Genomic DNA, 16,485 nt, shown 5'->3' with positions numbered 1-16,485 from the left:
ACCCTAGTATGTCTTGTAACATGTGCTCTGTATTGGTTGCCAGTCTTCGCTGTTTAAGGCCTGGATTGTGGTTACCTTCTAGCTTGTTGCTTCGCTTTCCTCTACGCTTCTCATGAGTTTCCTTCAGCGGTAACCTCTCTGCACTGGATCTGCTCCTCAACTTCCATGACACAAACAGACCTACGAACACATCACTCTCCTGAGGATTCCTCGTGGATCTGCACTCTACAATTCCACTAAGCACACAAGCCTACAAACACACTCTCCTCCTCCACGCTGCAGCCGGTGTACCCCTGATGCTTCACCAGCTCTTGCTTTGTTTATTAATAAATAAGCTGTTCCTTGCCTCCGCACTTGGATTTTTCTCGTCCTTTCTGACACCTGCATGTTGAGCGTCTTTAATGGAAACACCCGATGTTATATCTTTAATGCATCCTTTATTAAAGTTCAAATAATAAAGAACCAGGTCATGTAAATAAGTACAAACTCCAAAACTGGCATTTCTCTGTGCGGTCAGCTGCGTTTCTATGAGTCACGTGAAGTGACCTGATCTAAGGTGAAGAGATTGAAACTGCATCCTGGCTGATGCACACTCTGGAACGGGGACGCTTGTCCCGCATGCTTGCGGCACCTAGATTATAACGCGATGGCTTGCTACATATTGAATCATAATATATGTGTCACTGTGTGTATCTTATCGTAAAGAAAATCAGCAATACACAGCTTTATTAAGAAGAGAGAGTTTGTTTTTTGTGAGTTCAAGATGGATCGAAGTGAACAAAAATGTAAGAGAGAGTAGTTGTCCCCCATCACTGATACAAAATATTTTTTTTTATCTGTTTTTGTTTTGGCTAGTTTTCCAACATAAATAACTACAACTATTTTTAAACAACATACATTTACTTTAGGAGCTATATTGCAGAGGAAAAATGTGTTAACTGAGAATGTTAAATATAATACAAAAAATTATAATTCAAAAATTCATTTTAAAATCTTGCTTGTGTGATATTGCTTATACACACAGTATATATATATATTTCTTAACAAAAAACCTTCCATTTTAGCTAGTGCAATTTCATTTAGCATGTGCAATTCACCTGGTAGTAAATATCAATTTCCCAAAGAAAATTAACAAATAAACAAAAAATGCTTCAAGAATCTATTTAAGGAATAAACAGTTACCTGCTTGACTACTGGGCTTGGCCCTTCCCTTGGGGATTGTTGGTGGCAGAAGGTCCATGGCCTGGGTTGGGGTGGGCACCTTCTGGTTCCTGTCTAACAGGGGCTTGACATCCTCGGAGTCTCCCAATATTAAAGACAGCTCTTTCTTATCAGCCAGAAGGTTCCCTGCTGCTCGTGCTGCCACCTCCTTTAGAAGAGCTGCCGAGGAGGTCATAGAAACCAGCGAGAGAAAGGATCCAGCTGAGGGCTGATGATCAGATGAGCCCACATGCTGCTGACTTCTTTCAGATACTTTCTTTGAGAGGGCAGCCAGTGTGGAGCTGGCTGACTGCGGACTGAAGGGAGACACGAATGCTTCAAAGCGCACTGCGTCATCTGAGCGAGCACCCAGGGCTGCCATTGAGGAGGAGGTGACTGAAGAGGAGGAAGAGGAGGATGAAGAGGTGGAGGAGGCCACTGCACTCTTGTCCTGAAGCACAGCATTGGCTGCCGCCTTTAACTTCTGGATCGCCGAGTCTGGTGATAGGCTGCTGCCGCTGGGCACCGAGCAACCAGTAGATGACCATTTATCTGCCACGCCCACCCATACAAAGCCACTGCTGCCTGAGCTAGGGCCGTTGTTGAGGCCAAATGGGTCACAGGGCTCCTGTTTGACAGTTGCTACAGATGTGGGTGAGGCAGATTTGGAGTTGCCACTGTTGTGGCTGCTTTTAGCCAGTCTCCTAGCAAGTGCACTCAACTGCTGTGCATGATGTGAAGATGGAGATATTACCAAGCTCACCGGGGGTGACTCTGGTCCTCTGGACATTCCACGCCCGGTCAGATCCCCTCCTTCAAGCTTCAGCGAGCCAGCCTCCAGCAGACGCCGTAGGTTGCTGCTGAGCGGCTTGCTCAGGGCCTGGCTGGAGTCTCCGTAAAGAGATGACACCACTGAGGACAGAGCATCCTGGGTGGAGAGGACCCCACTGTCCAGACCCAGCAGCTCCAGTGAGACCCGCTGAACTGGTGTGGGACAACCCAGGGAGCTCTCGGCTGAGGTGTCGTGGTCCGGTCGGGGGGGGATGTTGTCTGGGGAAACCCGAAGCTCATCCTGCACATCACCGTAGGACGATTCGGAGGGGCTGTCGGAGGTATTCCCAAACCAGCTGTCCTCCTCTACTGAGCAACCCTCTGGCCCTCCATCCTCTACCGTGTCCACATCTGTGAAGCATAGAAAACCGAATAAGAATTTTTTTTCCGGCAAGACAACATTTCAAATATCTTATTTTCATTTAATTTTGTATTGTTCATCCAAAAAATGTTATTCTGTCATAAATAATTCAACCACATCTAAACCTTAATAAAAAAGGTGACTTTTGAAGAATCTTGTTGGTTCTAGTATGTCTTGTGACTTCAAACCTGTGCCTTTAAAGCCCTGTTTGCATATATGATTTGACTTGAAAGTGAATAATGATTTTAATTTGTCTATTACAAAAAGCCATCAAATGGCTTAAGAAGACATGGAATATAGTGAGTTGTATTGACTATTTTTGTGGTGTTTTTAGAGCTTGTGTTTTCTTTTTTTGTTACTAATAAACTGTCATTGTATGGAAAAAGCTGCAGGAAGGATTCTCCTTTTGTGTTACACAAAAAAAATACCAGAACATGGGTTTGGAACGAGGGTTAGTTAATAATGAAAAATAATTCATTTAGGGAGGAACTATTCCCTTAAAGAAACCAATGTGTCATCTTTTAAAAAAGCATAATTGCACAATTCTAAATAAATGTAACATCCTGGATGAAGAATTTGTGAGGACACAATGCTGACAGCCTTATAGCCATCCATTGACCTTTTCCAACTGACTTTCTCATTAGGACTAAAATGTTTGGTGAAAAATAAATATTTTCTGAAAACATGAGCAATATAATACAATCCAGATTTGTCCTGTGCTGAGCATCTAAGATTTTCACAAGGCACAGTGGAATAACTCCCTTTTTATTATTTTTTTAACCATATCTTTTCCCAGGGTCTAAAGGAATCTAGTAAAAATGTTACCATGGTGACAGGCCCTTCCGGGAGGCAAGACAGCAAAGATTAGGGTAATGGAGGTTACAAAACTGGATTAATATTTATGAGCCTGCTGATACCACCAGGGAGCCAATAAGGATAGGGTTAAGGTCAGCAAGGGTCATTAATATACACTTCATGTATCAATATTCATAAGCAAAACATTACAGCTTGCCAGACAAGGGCGAACAAAGAATGTGAATATTCCTGATACATACTAACAAACCCACCACAAAAGCATGTAAAAAACAACAAGCCTGGATGAGGAGGATGTCAAAACTTAAACGGTTTTACATTCTCCTGTACATGGAAAACTGTTCACTTGCCCAGATCAAATTCTCACATCTCAATGCAAGGAGGAGAGATCTAGAGAATCTAGAGATTTTGCAGAAAAGGGACCCAGGACCTCTGACATCACAATATGATCAGTAAAACAAATTATACAAAATAAAACAAAAACATTTGAGCATTTCTTTGCCTTTTGCTCACACACATAAAGGCTGGTCTCACCTTACTGACCCCAACATAAGCCTGTCGAGTAAGCTCTCTGTTTACAGGTGAAAGGAAAAGTCATTGCCAGGCATTGGCATCCCGTCGACCCATAGGGATCATTACAGTCAACACACATCTGGCCAGCACTGCTTACTTTGTTCCAGAGGGGTGGCAACTGGCACGACCCCATGCTACCTTACACCATGAACTAACAATACTGCAGAGTACCTTTTTATCACTTGGAAAATCAAAGAAAATAAAAAACACACCCTGATATATGGTTTAGTGTGCAAGTGTGGCCTTCCCATTAACGTCCCATCCCTAATCATTAAAAGTACACTCAGTAATTTTTTCCCCATTAAAAACTTTTACTCCTAAAGTTTTTTGAAATGTGAAAAAAATTTGAAATGTGTATAAAATCATGACAACTCAGATGAGATAAGTACTCTAGTCATATCAGTAACCTTATAAAAGCTGTTTTATTTTACATGGGGCAGGGACAACCTAATGGGGGCTGCAATTTTAGAATCACATGACCAGCAGAATTCTACTCAATCTCAGTAACCGTCTTGTTATTGGGCATTTGCGTTCTTTGATTAAATTAATCATGGCCTGATTGTGAATAGCTCATTTCAACAATGACATCTGTAGCTGAAATAAATGATTTTGAAAGATACTGCATCCACACCACTAGGTGTTGCTGTAAGTACAAAATTATAGAAACAAAAAGTTACTGAGTGCACATTTAAGAGGAAGGAGGCGGAGCGAGTTTAATGCCCATTTCCACCAACAGGTTTCCAGTGCTCAATCTAGAACCAGTCCATGTATAGGGCTGGGCGATATAACAATATCAATATTTATGAAAAAAAAAAAAAAAAAATGATATCAGTGATAAATCTTAGAGTAATTTTCAATATTTATCCGATGTTCTACATCTAGACAATCAGATCAGGTATGTGTCGCTAAAAACGCAAGCAGTTTGGCAAAATTATACATGCAATTAGCTAACAGGATCACAGTCATGAAATCAGCCTATTAGGAAACATTAGCAGGCTAGTGGCTACATAGCCCTGCTGTCATGGGTAGCCAATAGTTAGCTATCCCGCTAATATGATATCAATGTGTACCAAACAAGACAGCACTGACAATGCAATGCAACAATCGACTGAACACAACTGCAACTCTGACATAACACCATTACTGTTTCTTTATGTACAATTTAATTTAAAATGCTTTTTCATGATCCATAAAGTATTTCTTCTTGTGATATTTATTGGTGGTTGGCAATCCAGCTTATGTTGCATTACTGCCACCTACAGAGCTGGAGTGTGAAGCATCACAAGAAAGTCTCAGTGGAATCATACAGGTGAAACTCGAAAAATTAGAATATCGTGCAAAAGTTCATTAATTTCAGTAATTCAACTTAAAAGGTGAAACTAATATATTATATAGACTCATTACAAGCAAAGTAAGATATTTCAAGCCTTTATTTGATATAATTTTGATGATTATGGCTTACAGCTTATGAAAACCCCAAATTCAGAATCTCAGAAAATTAGAATATTACATGAAATCAATAAAAAAAAGGATTTTAAATACAGAAATGTCGGCCCTCTGAAAAGTATAATCATGCATATGTACTCAGTACTTGGTTTGGGCCCCTTTTGCATTAATTACTGCCTCAATGCGGCGTGGCATGGATGCTATCAGCCTGAGCGATCTATCTACAGGAGTCTGCAGTTGTATGTAAGTGTGTTTATTTCACTGTTTTTAACGTTGTTATAGTGGTATTCATTGCTAGATCAGGTGCTGTTTGTTTACTGTCTTGAACGCGGATTAAGCTTAGGCGTGTGTTTGGTGTGTGTGCACGCTAATATTTGTGTTGACTTGTCCCATAGTATTCAGCTGATAGAATTGCTAGACTTGTTTAAACTTGTCACGTAGGATTAGTTGCTAGATTTGCTTAGACTTCGGGTTGGTTATCCTGTGTGTGTGTAAAACTTTCGTCGTTTTAGTGTCTGCAAACAGTGCTTCACTGGTTTCAGAGTATTATTTATTGCTAAGTGCAGCATAATTTATTTGCGCTGTACAGAAGTTGCGTTTGTTCCAGCGCAACCCTGAGTTTCGGTTTCGGGTGACCACGTGACTAGCTTTGTTGTGATAAGTAGCATTAAGGCGTGGCCAGCGCCAGGTAAACTATTTAAACTGTTAGAAACATAGTCATTCAGGAGAAGCGATCTATCTACAGGAGTCTGCAGTTGCATGTAAGTGTGTTTATTTCATTGTTTTTAACGTTGTTATAGTGGTATTCATTGCTAGATCAGGTGCTGTTTGTTTACTGTCTTGAACGCGGGTCGCTTAGACGTGTGTTTGGTGTGTGTGTGCGCGCTATATTTGTGTTGACTTGTCCCATAGTATTTGCTGATAGAATTGCTAGACTTGTTTAAACTTGTCACGTAGGATTCGTTGCTAGAATTGCTTAGACTTCGGGTTGGTTATCCGTCGTTTTAATGTCTGCAAACAGTGCTTCACTGGTTTCAGAGTATTATTTATTGCTAAGTGCAGCATAATTTATTTGCGCTGTACAGAAGTTGCGTTTGTTCCCGCGCAACCCTGAGTTTCGGTTTCGGGTGACCACGTGACTAGCTTTGTTGTGATAAGTAGCATTAAGGCGTGGCCAGCGCCAGGTAAACTATTTAAACTGTTAGAAACATAGTCATTCAGGAGAAGCGATCTATCTACAGGAGTCTGCAGTTGTATGTAAGTGTGTTTATTTCATTGTTTTTAACGTTGTTATAGTGGTATTCATTGCTAGATCAGGTGCTGTTTGTTTACTGTCTTGAACGCGGGTCAAGCTTAGGCGTGTGTTTGGTGTGTCTGGCGCTATATTTGTGTTGACTTGTCCCATAGTATTCGCTGACAGAATTGCTAGACTTAAAAAAAAAAAAAAAAAATATATATATATATATATATATATATATATATATATATATATATATATATATATTTACATTTCTTGTTGCACTTAAATCTGTTTTGTATACTATTATAATGATAGTGAAACTTTGTAATATGGCACTTTTTGTACCACTGTCTCCCTAAGATGATTCGCTGATGTTCTTCCTCTTTTGTATGTCGCTTTGGATAAAAGCGTCTGCCAAATGAATAAATGTAAATGTAAATGTAAATATGCGTCTGTCCATTCAGGTTTTGCACTGAGGAGCCGAGAATGAGGTTCGGTCATAACAGTGGCTTGGTTCAGCGTGGCTGGGTGGACACAACGTCTCATTCACCCCATCAGGGAACGGAGGTTACAATAGTAACCATCTTTCGCTCACTTCGACATTGTGTCGAAGAAGCGACACTAGGGTCCATATTTAATCACACCATGCGCTGAACCGTGTACGTGCGCTGCTGATGCAGGTGCGGGCAGGCAGTTACATGCCAAAGCGACAGGCTGCGTCAGACTGCACGTACCCTTCCCCGACACCCTATAAAATCATCATAAACCTTTTAGGATCCCTACTGGGGAACAAGGCGACATGCCAAGCATGGGAGCAGGCCACGCCACCCTTTTCTCCCTCTATGTTTCTTGCAAAGAGTCAAAGCTGCTGGGGCTATCTTAGCGCAATCACACGCATTGGGGAAGGCGTTCTTTCCCAACTCCTAGACCCCGTGGAGACCACCACCTGCCCAGGCCTGCCACATGTGGAAATGGCAGGTGGTAGATCCTACCATGGCAACGGGGGACAGCACGTAGGGGGATTGGAGCACCAATTCCAGTAGAGTAGTTTCAGTACCCGTAGTGGGTCTGGTCAGGGAATTCGTGGACCAGAGGGCTAGGGAGGAGTCATTCAGGGAGCCGAGATAGTGGGATCTCCTGGCATAAGAGCGCATGTGAAGTGAAGTGTGAAGTGGCTTTCTCTTATGAGGAAAGAAAGCCAAGACCGCAACGTTGCCATGGCTATGTTCTCACACTGAGAACATGAACCATTCATAAAATGCTGTCTGTGTGTGATCGCAGCCCAGGTAAGCGAGGCAGCTCTTATGACTGTCAGAAGTGGAGAGAAATCAACCGCATCCAGGAACTACACAAATGGGCGGAAGGGCATCTTTATAAAGACGCTCAACGTCAGCTGTGTATTGCGCTTTTAGAGAAAATAAACCCTTTTTAGGGAAATATTCTCTTTTAGAAGCACTGTCTAAGCGCCCAGGTGCAAAGCTGCACAGTTGTGCAGAGAACAAGAAAGTAGCTGATATGCGCCGCATATCCAACAGCATACGCTCTGTAGAGATGAATGGAACAGTCAGTGAATACAGCTGATCACACAACCGGTCAGCTCCAAAGGAAAAATCTGAATGGACAGATGCATATTTCCCTCCCTTTATGAGAATTTTTCATTGGCCTTTTCTCAAGTTCAGAGATGAACTTTTTGTCCATAATGACCATCGGCTTGCAAGCCGAAGAACACCATCCCAACAGTGAAGCATGGGGGTGGCAGCATCATGTTGTGGAGGTGCTTTGCTGCAGGAGAGACTGGTGCACTTCACAAAATAAATGGCATCATGAGGAAGGAAAATTATGTGGATATATTGAAGCAAAATATCAAGACATCAGCCATGAAGTTAAAGCTCAGCCGCAAATGTGTCTTCCAAATGGACAATGACCCCAAGCATACCTCCAAATTTGTGGCAAAATGGCTTAAATACAACAAAGTCAACGTATTGGAGTGGCCATCAATCTGATAGAAAATTTGAGGGCAGAACTGAAGAAGTATGTGCGAGCAAGGAGGCCTACAAACCTGATTCCGTTACACCAGTTCTGTCTGGAGGAATGGGACAAAATTCAGAAACTGATTGTCAGTTAAAGTTTGACCCAAGTTAAACAATTTAAAGGCAATGCTACTAAATGCTAACAAATTGTATGTAAAATTCTTACCCAATGGGAATGTGATGAAATAAATAAAAGCTGAAATAAATAATTCTTTCCACTATTATTCTGACATTTCACATTCAAATATAGTGATCCTAACTGACCTTAAGACAGGGAATGTTTTCTATGATTAAATGTCAGGAAATCTGAATTTAAAAATGAAAATCTGAATTTAAATGTATTTGGCTAAGGTGTATATAAACATCTGACTTCAACTGTATCACCCAGCCCTGGTATCACCCAGCCCTGGTTGCGCGAACCCGGGTTCAAATGATGTCAGTTCAGTTCGTTTGGATGTGGTGAATGCTGTTTTCCGAACTTGAACTGCACCCGAGTCTGCTTGAAAAGGTGGTCAGTGGTATGGTTCATGTGAACTCAAGTATGGTACACTGCTGATATTAATGCAATCATCTCAAGTCGCAGAAGTGAATATAATGAAATGGAAGTGACATATAATATGCATCTTGCAGGCTTCCATTCGCAATTATTATGAGAAACATTTTACAATAAGGTTCATTAGCTAACATTAGTTAACAACATTACTTAACATGAACTAATATTGAACAATACTTTTACAGAATTGATTAATCCTGGTTCATTTTAATTTCAACATATACACTTAAAAAATCAAAAGATGTACATGTTAACATTGGTTAATGCACTTTGAACTAACAATAACCTTTTTTATATTTATTAACTAAAATTAACAAAGATGAATAAATGCTGTAAAAATTTCTTGTTCATTGTTTGTCCACGATGCCTAATGCATTATCTAATGTTGCCGAATGGAACCTCATTGTAAAGTGTTTCCTTATTATAGCATAATGCCTTTCTCATAGCTGCTTGTCTCCAAATAAATCCCCTTCAGAGAGCAGCTCACATTCTTCACGTCATGCAACGCATCAGCGGACTCTCGGCAGACAAACGCTAACATTCACCACATCATTGCACATTCAATGCATCCATGGCAGACAAACACAAGTGTCACTCTGTGCATGTTAAGGTTTGGTGGTAAATCCAAAGAGATTAATATTTTAATTAAACAGCGAAGCTGATGACTTCTTGACTTGTTACCTAGTTACAGTGCTAAACAGCTGCTGTTCGTACTCACGTTGATGATGCAATCGGACCGTAGTTCAGACCCAAATTATATGATGTGAAGGGAGAACAGTGGGGGCTGTGGAGGGGGGAGGAAACAAACTCGGTTTGGCACAAGCAATCAAACCAAGTGTGAAAGCACCAGTAGAAACTGAAATTACTTAAGATGTTTGTGTTTGTTTATTTTTACTGACTCGTAGCAATGCAAATCAGGCTCAAGAGGCTTTTCTCTAAGACTGATATGATTAGTCTTTATTTCATGTGAGTGTACACCATTTAAAACATATTTATCAAAAATGCTAGTAATTATTTATTTCTGCTTAAAAGCTTAACAATTAGAAAAACAAAAAAAATTGTGGGCAGGTTAGGTAGTAGCCTAGACCAGGGGTCTTCAACATTTTTCAGGCCAAGGACCCCTTGTTGGGTAGAGATGGAGCCGGGGTCTGTAACATTTTTGACATGAAGTGACATTTTTAAATTCCCCTGTAAATCCCCATTCCAAACCTCCTCCAAAAAGAAAGAAAAAGACAGACAGACAGATAATAGACAGACAGAAAGAAAGAAAAACTGCCACCACGTCAATGCAGAATAAAACAACTTTTATAAGGTTACTAAAGTGGAGTCTTCATCTCATGTGAGTGATTGATTTTATACATCTATTTTAAAATGACTGTTAATTTCATAGAGTAAACATTTGTAATGAAGAAAACAATGATGGAATGCACCTTGAATTATGCTGATTTGAGAGTCACCGTCTTGTGTGTGTGGAACGTTATGTACCCTGTATGCCAGCTTGATAATCCCAGCGGTAACTATTTATTTACACCAGGCAAGTAAGTTATTGTTCTGAAAGCAGGCTGTCATCTGCGGTACCACCGTGGACCCCCTGTTGAAGATCCTTGGCCTAGACAGTGGAAGCACAGGCCAGTTCCTCTGACAGCAGTTCACAAATCACTAACACCAAACCCTGGATGTGTGCTTCACTGAGTGAGCTCTCGGTCACCTGAGCACAACAGTGAAGTATGTGAGGCATGACCCATTTCCATGTGACTCCAGGGAGGACAGGCAGTAATGGCCATAATGTTGTTAGTGAGAAATGGCTACATTGCTTTCCACAGGTCTCTGTGGCAGTAGTAGAAACTCGGATTGTAGTCGACCTGTGCTCGCCATGCTAGGTTATGCTAGGTTGTGCTACAGCCCGCTACTCTTATTCCTCTGTGCACAGGAAAAGTAGACACAGGCAAGCCACTCCATGAGCGGCCTGACATTTCCCAAGGTCACGGCTTGGGCCCCAGTTCCGCATGACTTCCCCAGTAACCCCCAGCCTCTAATGCACACACATATACACACTCACACAGCAGCTTCACTTGCGGATTGAACAAGGGGAACAAAACCCAGGTAGTTTACTGCAACAGCAACAAAGCTATCACACAACAACAAGCCTGAAAGTTTGGGATGAGTGACATGATACTGGCCTTCTGCTTTTGAGAAGTTCCTTTAATGGCATAATGGTGAGGATGACATTGTGTGGCCTGAAAAACAGCTGCGGGAGGCACTGTGGTCCAGATCTGTTATCAGTCACTCACGCTGAAACTCACTTCTCATCTCTCTCGAGGCTAAACTGTGCTTATGATTGTGTGCTGCTGTGGATATGACCCTACACATGCTAAATGCAAACCATAACAGAACATGAAAACAAAGAACGGGACATATTGTAATTTTTCCATATTGTTGTACAAACGAATGTATGACTATAACTTTTTGCTCTTTTTAATACAATAAAAAAAGACTCTAAAAAGGTACTTTTCATGGAATAGTTTGCACAAAATAAAATTTCTCTCAATATTTACTATTAATTATAAAAATATAATGTCGTTCCAAACCCACATGATGGAATTGTTTATCCGTGGAACACACAAAAATATTTTTTATGAATCTTCACAGATATATTCCATTCAACAGTTTGAGAATCTTGTAACTAAATATCTTGAGGTTAAACCTATGCCAAAGATGCCATATTTGATTTGAAAGCTGCAGTGGAGAGGAAGATTATCCATGAATAATTACATAAATTTCTGCCTGTTCCTCACACAATGCTATTATATGACTTAAAAATACTTGGGAAATGATGCATGAGTCATAAGGAGCCAGTGTTCACTATGTCATTGTCAATTATTGGAAAAGACTCATCTTATTCTTAAAAAAAAAAAAAGTGCGCTCCACAAAAAAGTAACAGAGTACAGAGGGTTGCAACTAGGGTTGCCAAGGTGTATGTGTTCCTGGTTTTACCAGTACACGGGACAACACCAGATTGAAATTTTATATTGGGTAAAAGGGGTAAACATTAAGAATGGAACTTCCAATGTCAATACAACAGCCTAACGAATAGAATAGCCTTAAAGAGCAACATGCAGGTTGAATTTATAACTGAATTAATACTTTATATTGTCTGCAGAGGTCTTTTAAAAACACATATGTAGAAATTACTAATGAAATCTCATTTGATGTAGCGATTTTGATGAAAATGTGCTAGGCTCTGGAATACGCCTTTCCGCTATCAACGCGTCATATGGCGTAGAGGCGAGGCAAACAAAAGAGCTCGCGGTCAGCTCTCTCATTGTTGGGTGTTGATGTAGTTAGAGCAGTAGTGAGAGACAGAAAGTTTTAGAGAAGCCATAATGGTAAATTATTGTGTTTGTGCTGGTTGCACAATTCCAGCCTGTCAGGACATCGTGTCCATCATTTTCCTTCTAGAAAAAACAAGGCTTTTCGGTCTTGAGAGCGTTTTGTGCAGGTGAAGAGAGCAGACTTCACTGCCGTGTCTGTTACCACACACTTCGGTCGTTTGTGGCGCACATTTCACTCCGGAGAATTATCGACCTGGAGATTTGTTGGAGTCTCGGATGGGATTTCGGAGTAAGGACCACGTGAGGCTGATTACTGATGCTGTTCCCTCGGTGCACTCGATGGAATCAAGTCCACCGTCAAAGTGTACACCGGATTTTGGCGCGGGCTGGACTGGAGGACAAAGTGCTAACGTTAGCAGACATTCTGTGCAACTAAAACGAGGACTTAGCAGAGTAAGTCTTACTTTTAATTATTTTAACTCTTAATTTGCTCATAATTATAGGCCTGTGGGCCGTCATAGGCATGTTACGTCCACACCGGAGAACTTCGGTTTCTTCATTCGCATTCTTTGTAACCTGAGCTTGAACTTGACCAGACTCCTCAGCCCATCGTCACTTCCGGTTAGTGCTTTATAGACGCGGAAGTTATTTTATCACAATTTATCTCAAAATATCGTTAATGGCTAAATATATATTACTCCAGTTCAGAAAATCTAGTTGTTTTATCATCAACATACACTATGCTATATAGGGGTGTCCAACCTGCATGTTGCTCTTTAAATAAAGAATAGTTGCCTAATGAAGAGTTTGCAACCCATGATAAATGAACCTAAATAATGCATAGAAAGCCAGATGTTCTTTACTTTACTACCAGTGTAATTGGATACGTTGATACTCACACTGACAGAAGACGTTTATTTACAGGTAGCAAATATAATGTGCAGGATGGGTAACTGTAAGACATCTCAGATTCAGAATGACACAAGAAATGATGTTAGACACAAAGACACATGCTTAAATAAACACACTTTATAATATTTTTATGAACAGATGACAGAAAAGCCCTTTATGCGCTTTGTTAGGACGCATGCAGTCTATTATTTGTGTTACAGTAAGTGGAAATATATATGATTTTTTTTTATTGCTTTTTTGTTTCGTTTGAAGTGCAATTTAAATGATATTGTGATATTTTTGTTTTTTTATAAAAGTATTGTGAACATATTTCTTGCATATAACATTAAACCAGCAACAACCCCACAATAAGTGATGTATTTGCCTGAAATATTTTCAACGAAATACCTGACGAGTAGCCCATGATGGAGAGAATGTAGGTTCGTTGCCAAAGAGATGTTGCCCTTCACAAATTTTGAAAAGCCATCTTTCAAAAAGTTGAACAACACACATTTTAACTTTCATTTGAATGTTCAGTTAAAATAAATAAAAAACAAAGTTCCAAGTTTGAAATCAAGCTGCCTTGCATTATTGTGTAGGGTATTGCTTAACCAAAATTAACCCATAGCAATGATTAGCGTCCAACCAGCAGTAATACCGGTGTTAGTCGGTTTGAAAGTAAACACCGCACCAGTGTGAAAATTATGATATCGTGGCAAGTCTAGTTGGAAAGATTCCAAGATGAGAAAATTCTGACATAATTTTCATTTTTGGGTGAACTATTCCTTTAAGGACCTTGTTGATTCTCTTTGTTCTTTACAAGAACAAATGGACCTTGAGTTATTATGAATTTCATGAGATTCACTAAAATAGTTCAACAACTGGTAGCTATACAATTAACTCCACAACATCTCATCAGTGAGATACAATAAACCAAAAGTGCAAGGAGGAGGATGGGAGATTCTCTATTTAGGCCAGCAACCACATGACTTGTGTAAGATTTCCTACCAATACACTGAGGATATTCTGCGACTCAGTCAGGCATAAAAATCGGCCTGCCTGACCCAGAGGTTACAGAAAAGGCACTGAGAGGCTCTGCTGGGTGGGAGGGAGGCTGCTTCAGCAAATAGAAGGAGAGAAGGAGAGGCCATTAGTCAATTAAGCCAGGGTGGAGCCATCAATATTCCACTGATGCCAATGAAAATACACGCTCGCACAGTCTCACATGAGAGGCTCAGTTCGAATGGCTTTAACTCTATCGGAGATATTGCAGTGCCTCATAGTGAGATTTGCTGTTGAATGTTACATGCTAACTAACCACCACTTTGGAATCTATAGTTTCCCAGCAAGCTCTGTGGAATGTAGAAGCAAGTGCCAGTAGAGATCGGTCAGTGTGGAGGGTGGGGGGTGAATTTTGGAGGGGAGATAAAGAGTGGTGGCAGTAATTAAGTGGCCGACTGGGCCCTTGGCGGGGGTTGCACAGCCGATGCTAATGAGCCTGTCCGCCGGTCAACAATAGCTTATTAGCCGGCGGCCAGCAATATGGTGGGAAGAACGCACTGCTGCCACCACAAGCCACACGTTGTCACGAGTGACTAACGCAGAAACAAGAGGTGTGAAGTCATTTTGTTAATAAGGGAGCTCTCAGGAACACTCCACTATTACCCAATCTACGTGAATCAAGAAACTAGCAAAATATCTTAATTGTTCATGTATGATGTGAAATTACTGAGATGAAAGACTTTAATCCCACCCCATAAAAAAAAGAATCCAACATATATTTTTCAAAAACCCAATAGTTTATGTATCACAAGACACTACAAATTAATACTGGTAACAAAGCAACTCTATTTTGCTGAAGATTTCCTTATTCAATTCAATTCTGATTCACAAGCTCTCAATTCGACTCTTCTTTTGATTCCATTCCGATTCATTTATGCGTATTGTCCATTTTGCCTACTTATGGAAGAAATTACCTCTTAGGTAATGCTGTTAATTATATAGGGCACCTTCTAATTAGGTACATCCCGGAAAATCTAAATTTTTTCAAATACTTTATCATTAACTTTTTAGCATTATGGTCAAATTGTTTACTTTTTATTTGACAAATTTCATGAATTCCATCAATAATTATGTCTTGAAATTGCATAAATAATATTTATGTGACACGCTCTATCAAAATGAGTCGCAATGGGCCTTTTTTTGGAAAATGTGAAATTTGGTCAAAAAACTGTTTTGTATTTTCTATTGTTTATTGTCTCAGCTTTCAAATAATGTCAATGTCATCCTGAAAATCAAACTATGAAAAAATATTTTTTGTTTTTATTTGTGGTGTGTCAAATTGCTTCAGGTACTTTTAATTTAAACCTGAGAGCTGCATATAGTGGATACAGTGCATACAGGCCACTTCGTAAGGACTGCTCGATCGTGCAGATTTGCCTTGTACAATATTAGGAAGATCAGGCACTTCCTTTCGAAGCATGCTACACAGCTCCTCATCCAAGCTCTTTATTGCAATGTTCTTCAGGCAGGCCTTCCAGCATGCACTGTAAAACCTCTGCAATTGATCCAGAATGCGGCAGCGAGAGTGGTCTTCAATGAGCCCAAGAGAGCGCACGTCGCGTCTCTCTTCATCAAATTGCACTGGCTGCCAATGGTTGTTCATGTTAAGTTCAAGGCATTGAAGCTTACAGAACAACCACTAGCTCCGCACCCCACTATCTGAAATCACTACTTCAGACCTATGTGCCCTCCAGAAGCCTGCATTCTTCAGGTGAACGGCACCTCATGGTGCCATCTCATAGTGGCACAAAATCACTGTCCCAGACCTTTACCATGACTGTTCCCCACTGGTGAAATGGCCTGCATAATTCCACCTGAACGGCTGTGTATTTAGCCTCTTTCAAAACAGCTAAAGATGTTTCGTGAACACCTAACCAATTCAAACTACGACATATTGATTGAAAAAAATTACATATTGATATGTTGATAGGATATTGGTCTTGGCGGAGAGTATCTGCTAAGATGCTGCTACAGTGCAAGTATGGAGACTTGCAACTGTTATACAATACACAGACATACAGAGTTAAGCATGAGGAAATGCTGCTGCACAATTAGACAAAACGTATGAGATGCTGCATCAAACATGTATGACATGCTGCTGCACAAATAGACTTATTAACAGTCCCATGTAGCAGATCTACACATGTGGAGCT

The 16,485-nt window shown here is 40.5% G+C and overlaps 1 protein-coding gene across 1 annotated transcript in view; it reads right to left on the bottom strand.

Moving 5' to 3' along the window:
* The window catches only part of LOC127651293 (zinc finger protein 827-like), a 140,036-nt gene that overhangs the window by 98,149 nt on the left and 25,402 nt on the right, over positions 1–16,485 (bottom strand). The window contains exon 2 of the mRNA XM_052137072.1: positions 1,183–2,382. Within this exon, the coding sequence (XP_051993032.1) occupies positions 1,183–2,382 (1,200 nt within the window). The remainder of the gene's footprint in view (positions 1–1,182; positions 2,383–16,485) is intronic.

This window comes from Xyrauchen texanus, chromosome 11, assembly GCF_025860055.1.
Source record: "Xyrauchen texanus isolate HMW12.3.18 chromosome 11, RBS_HiC_50CHRs, whole genome shotgun sequence".
Taxonomy (NCBI): domain Eukaryota; kingdom Metazoa; phylum Chordata; class Actinopteri; order Cypriniformes; family Catostomidae; genus Xyrauchen; species Xyrauchen texanus.
This window is presented reverse-complemented; position numbering and strand designations above follow the sequence as displayed.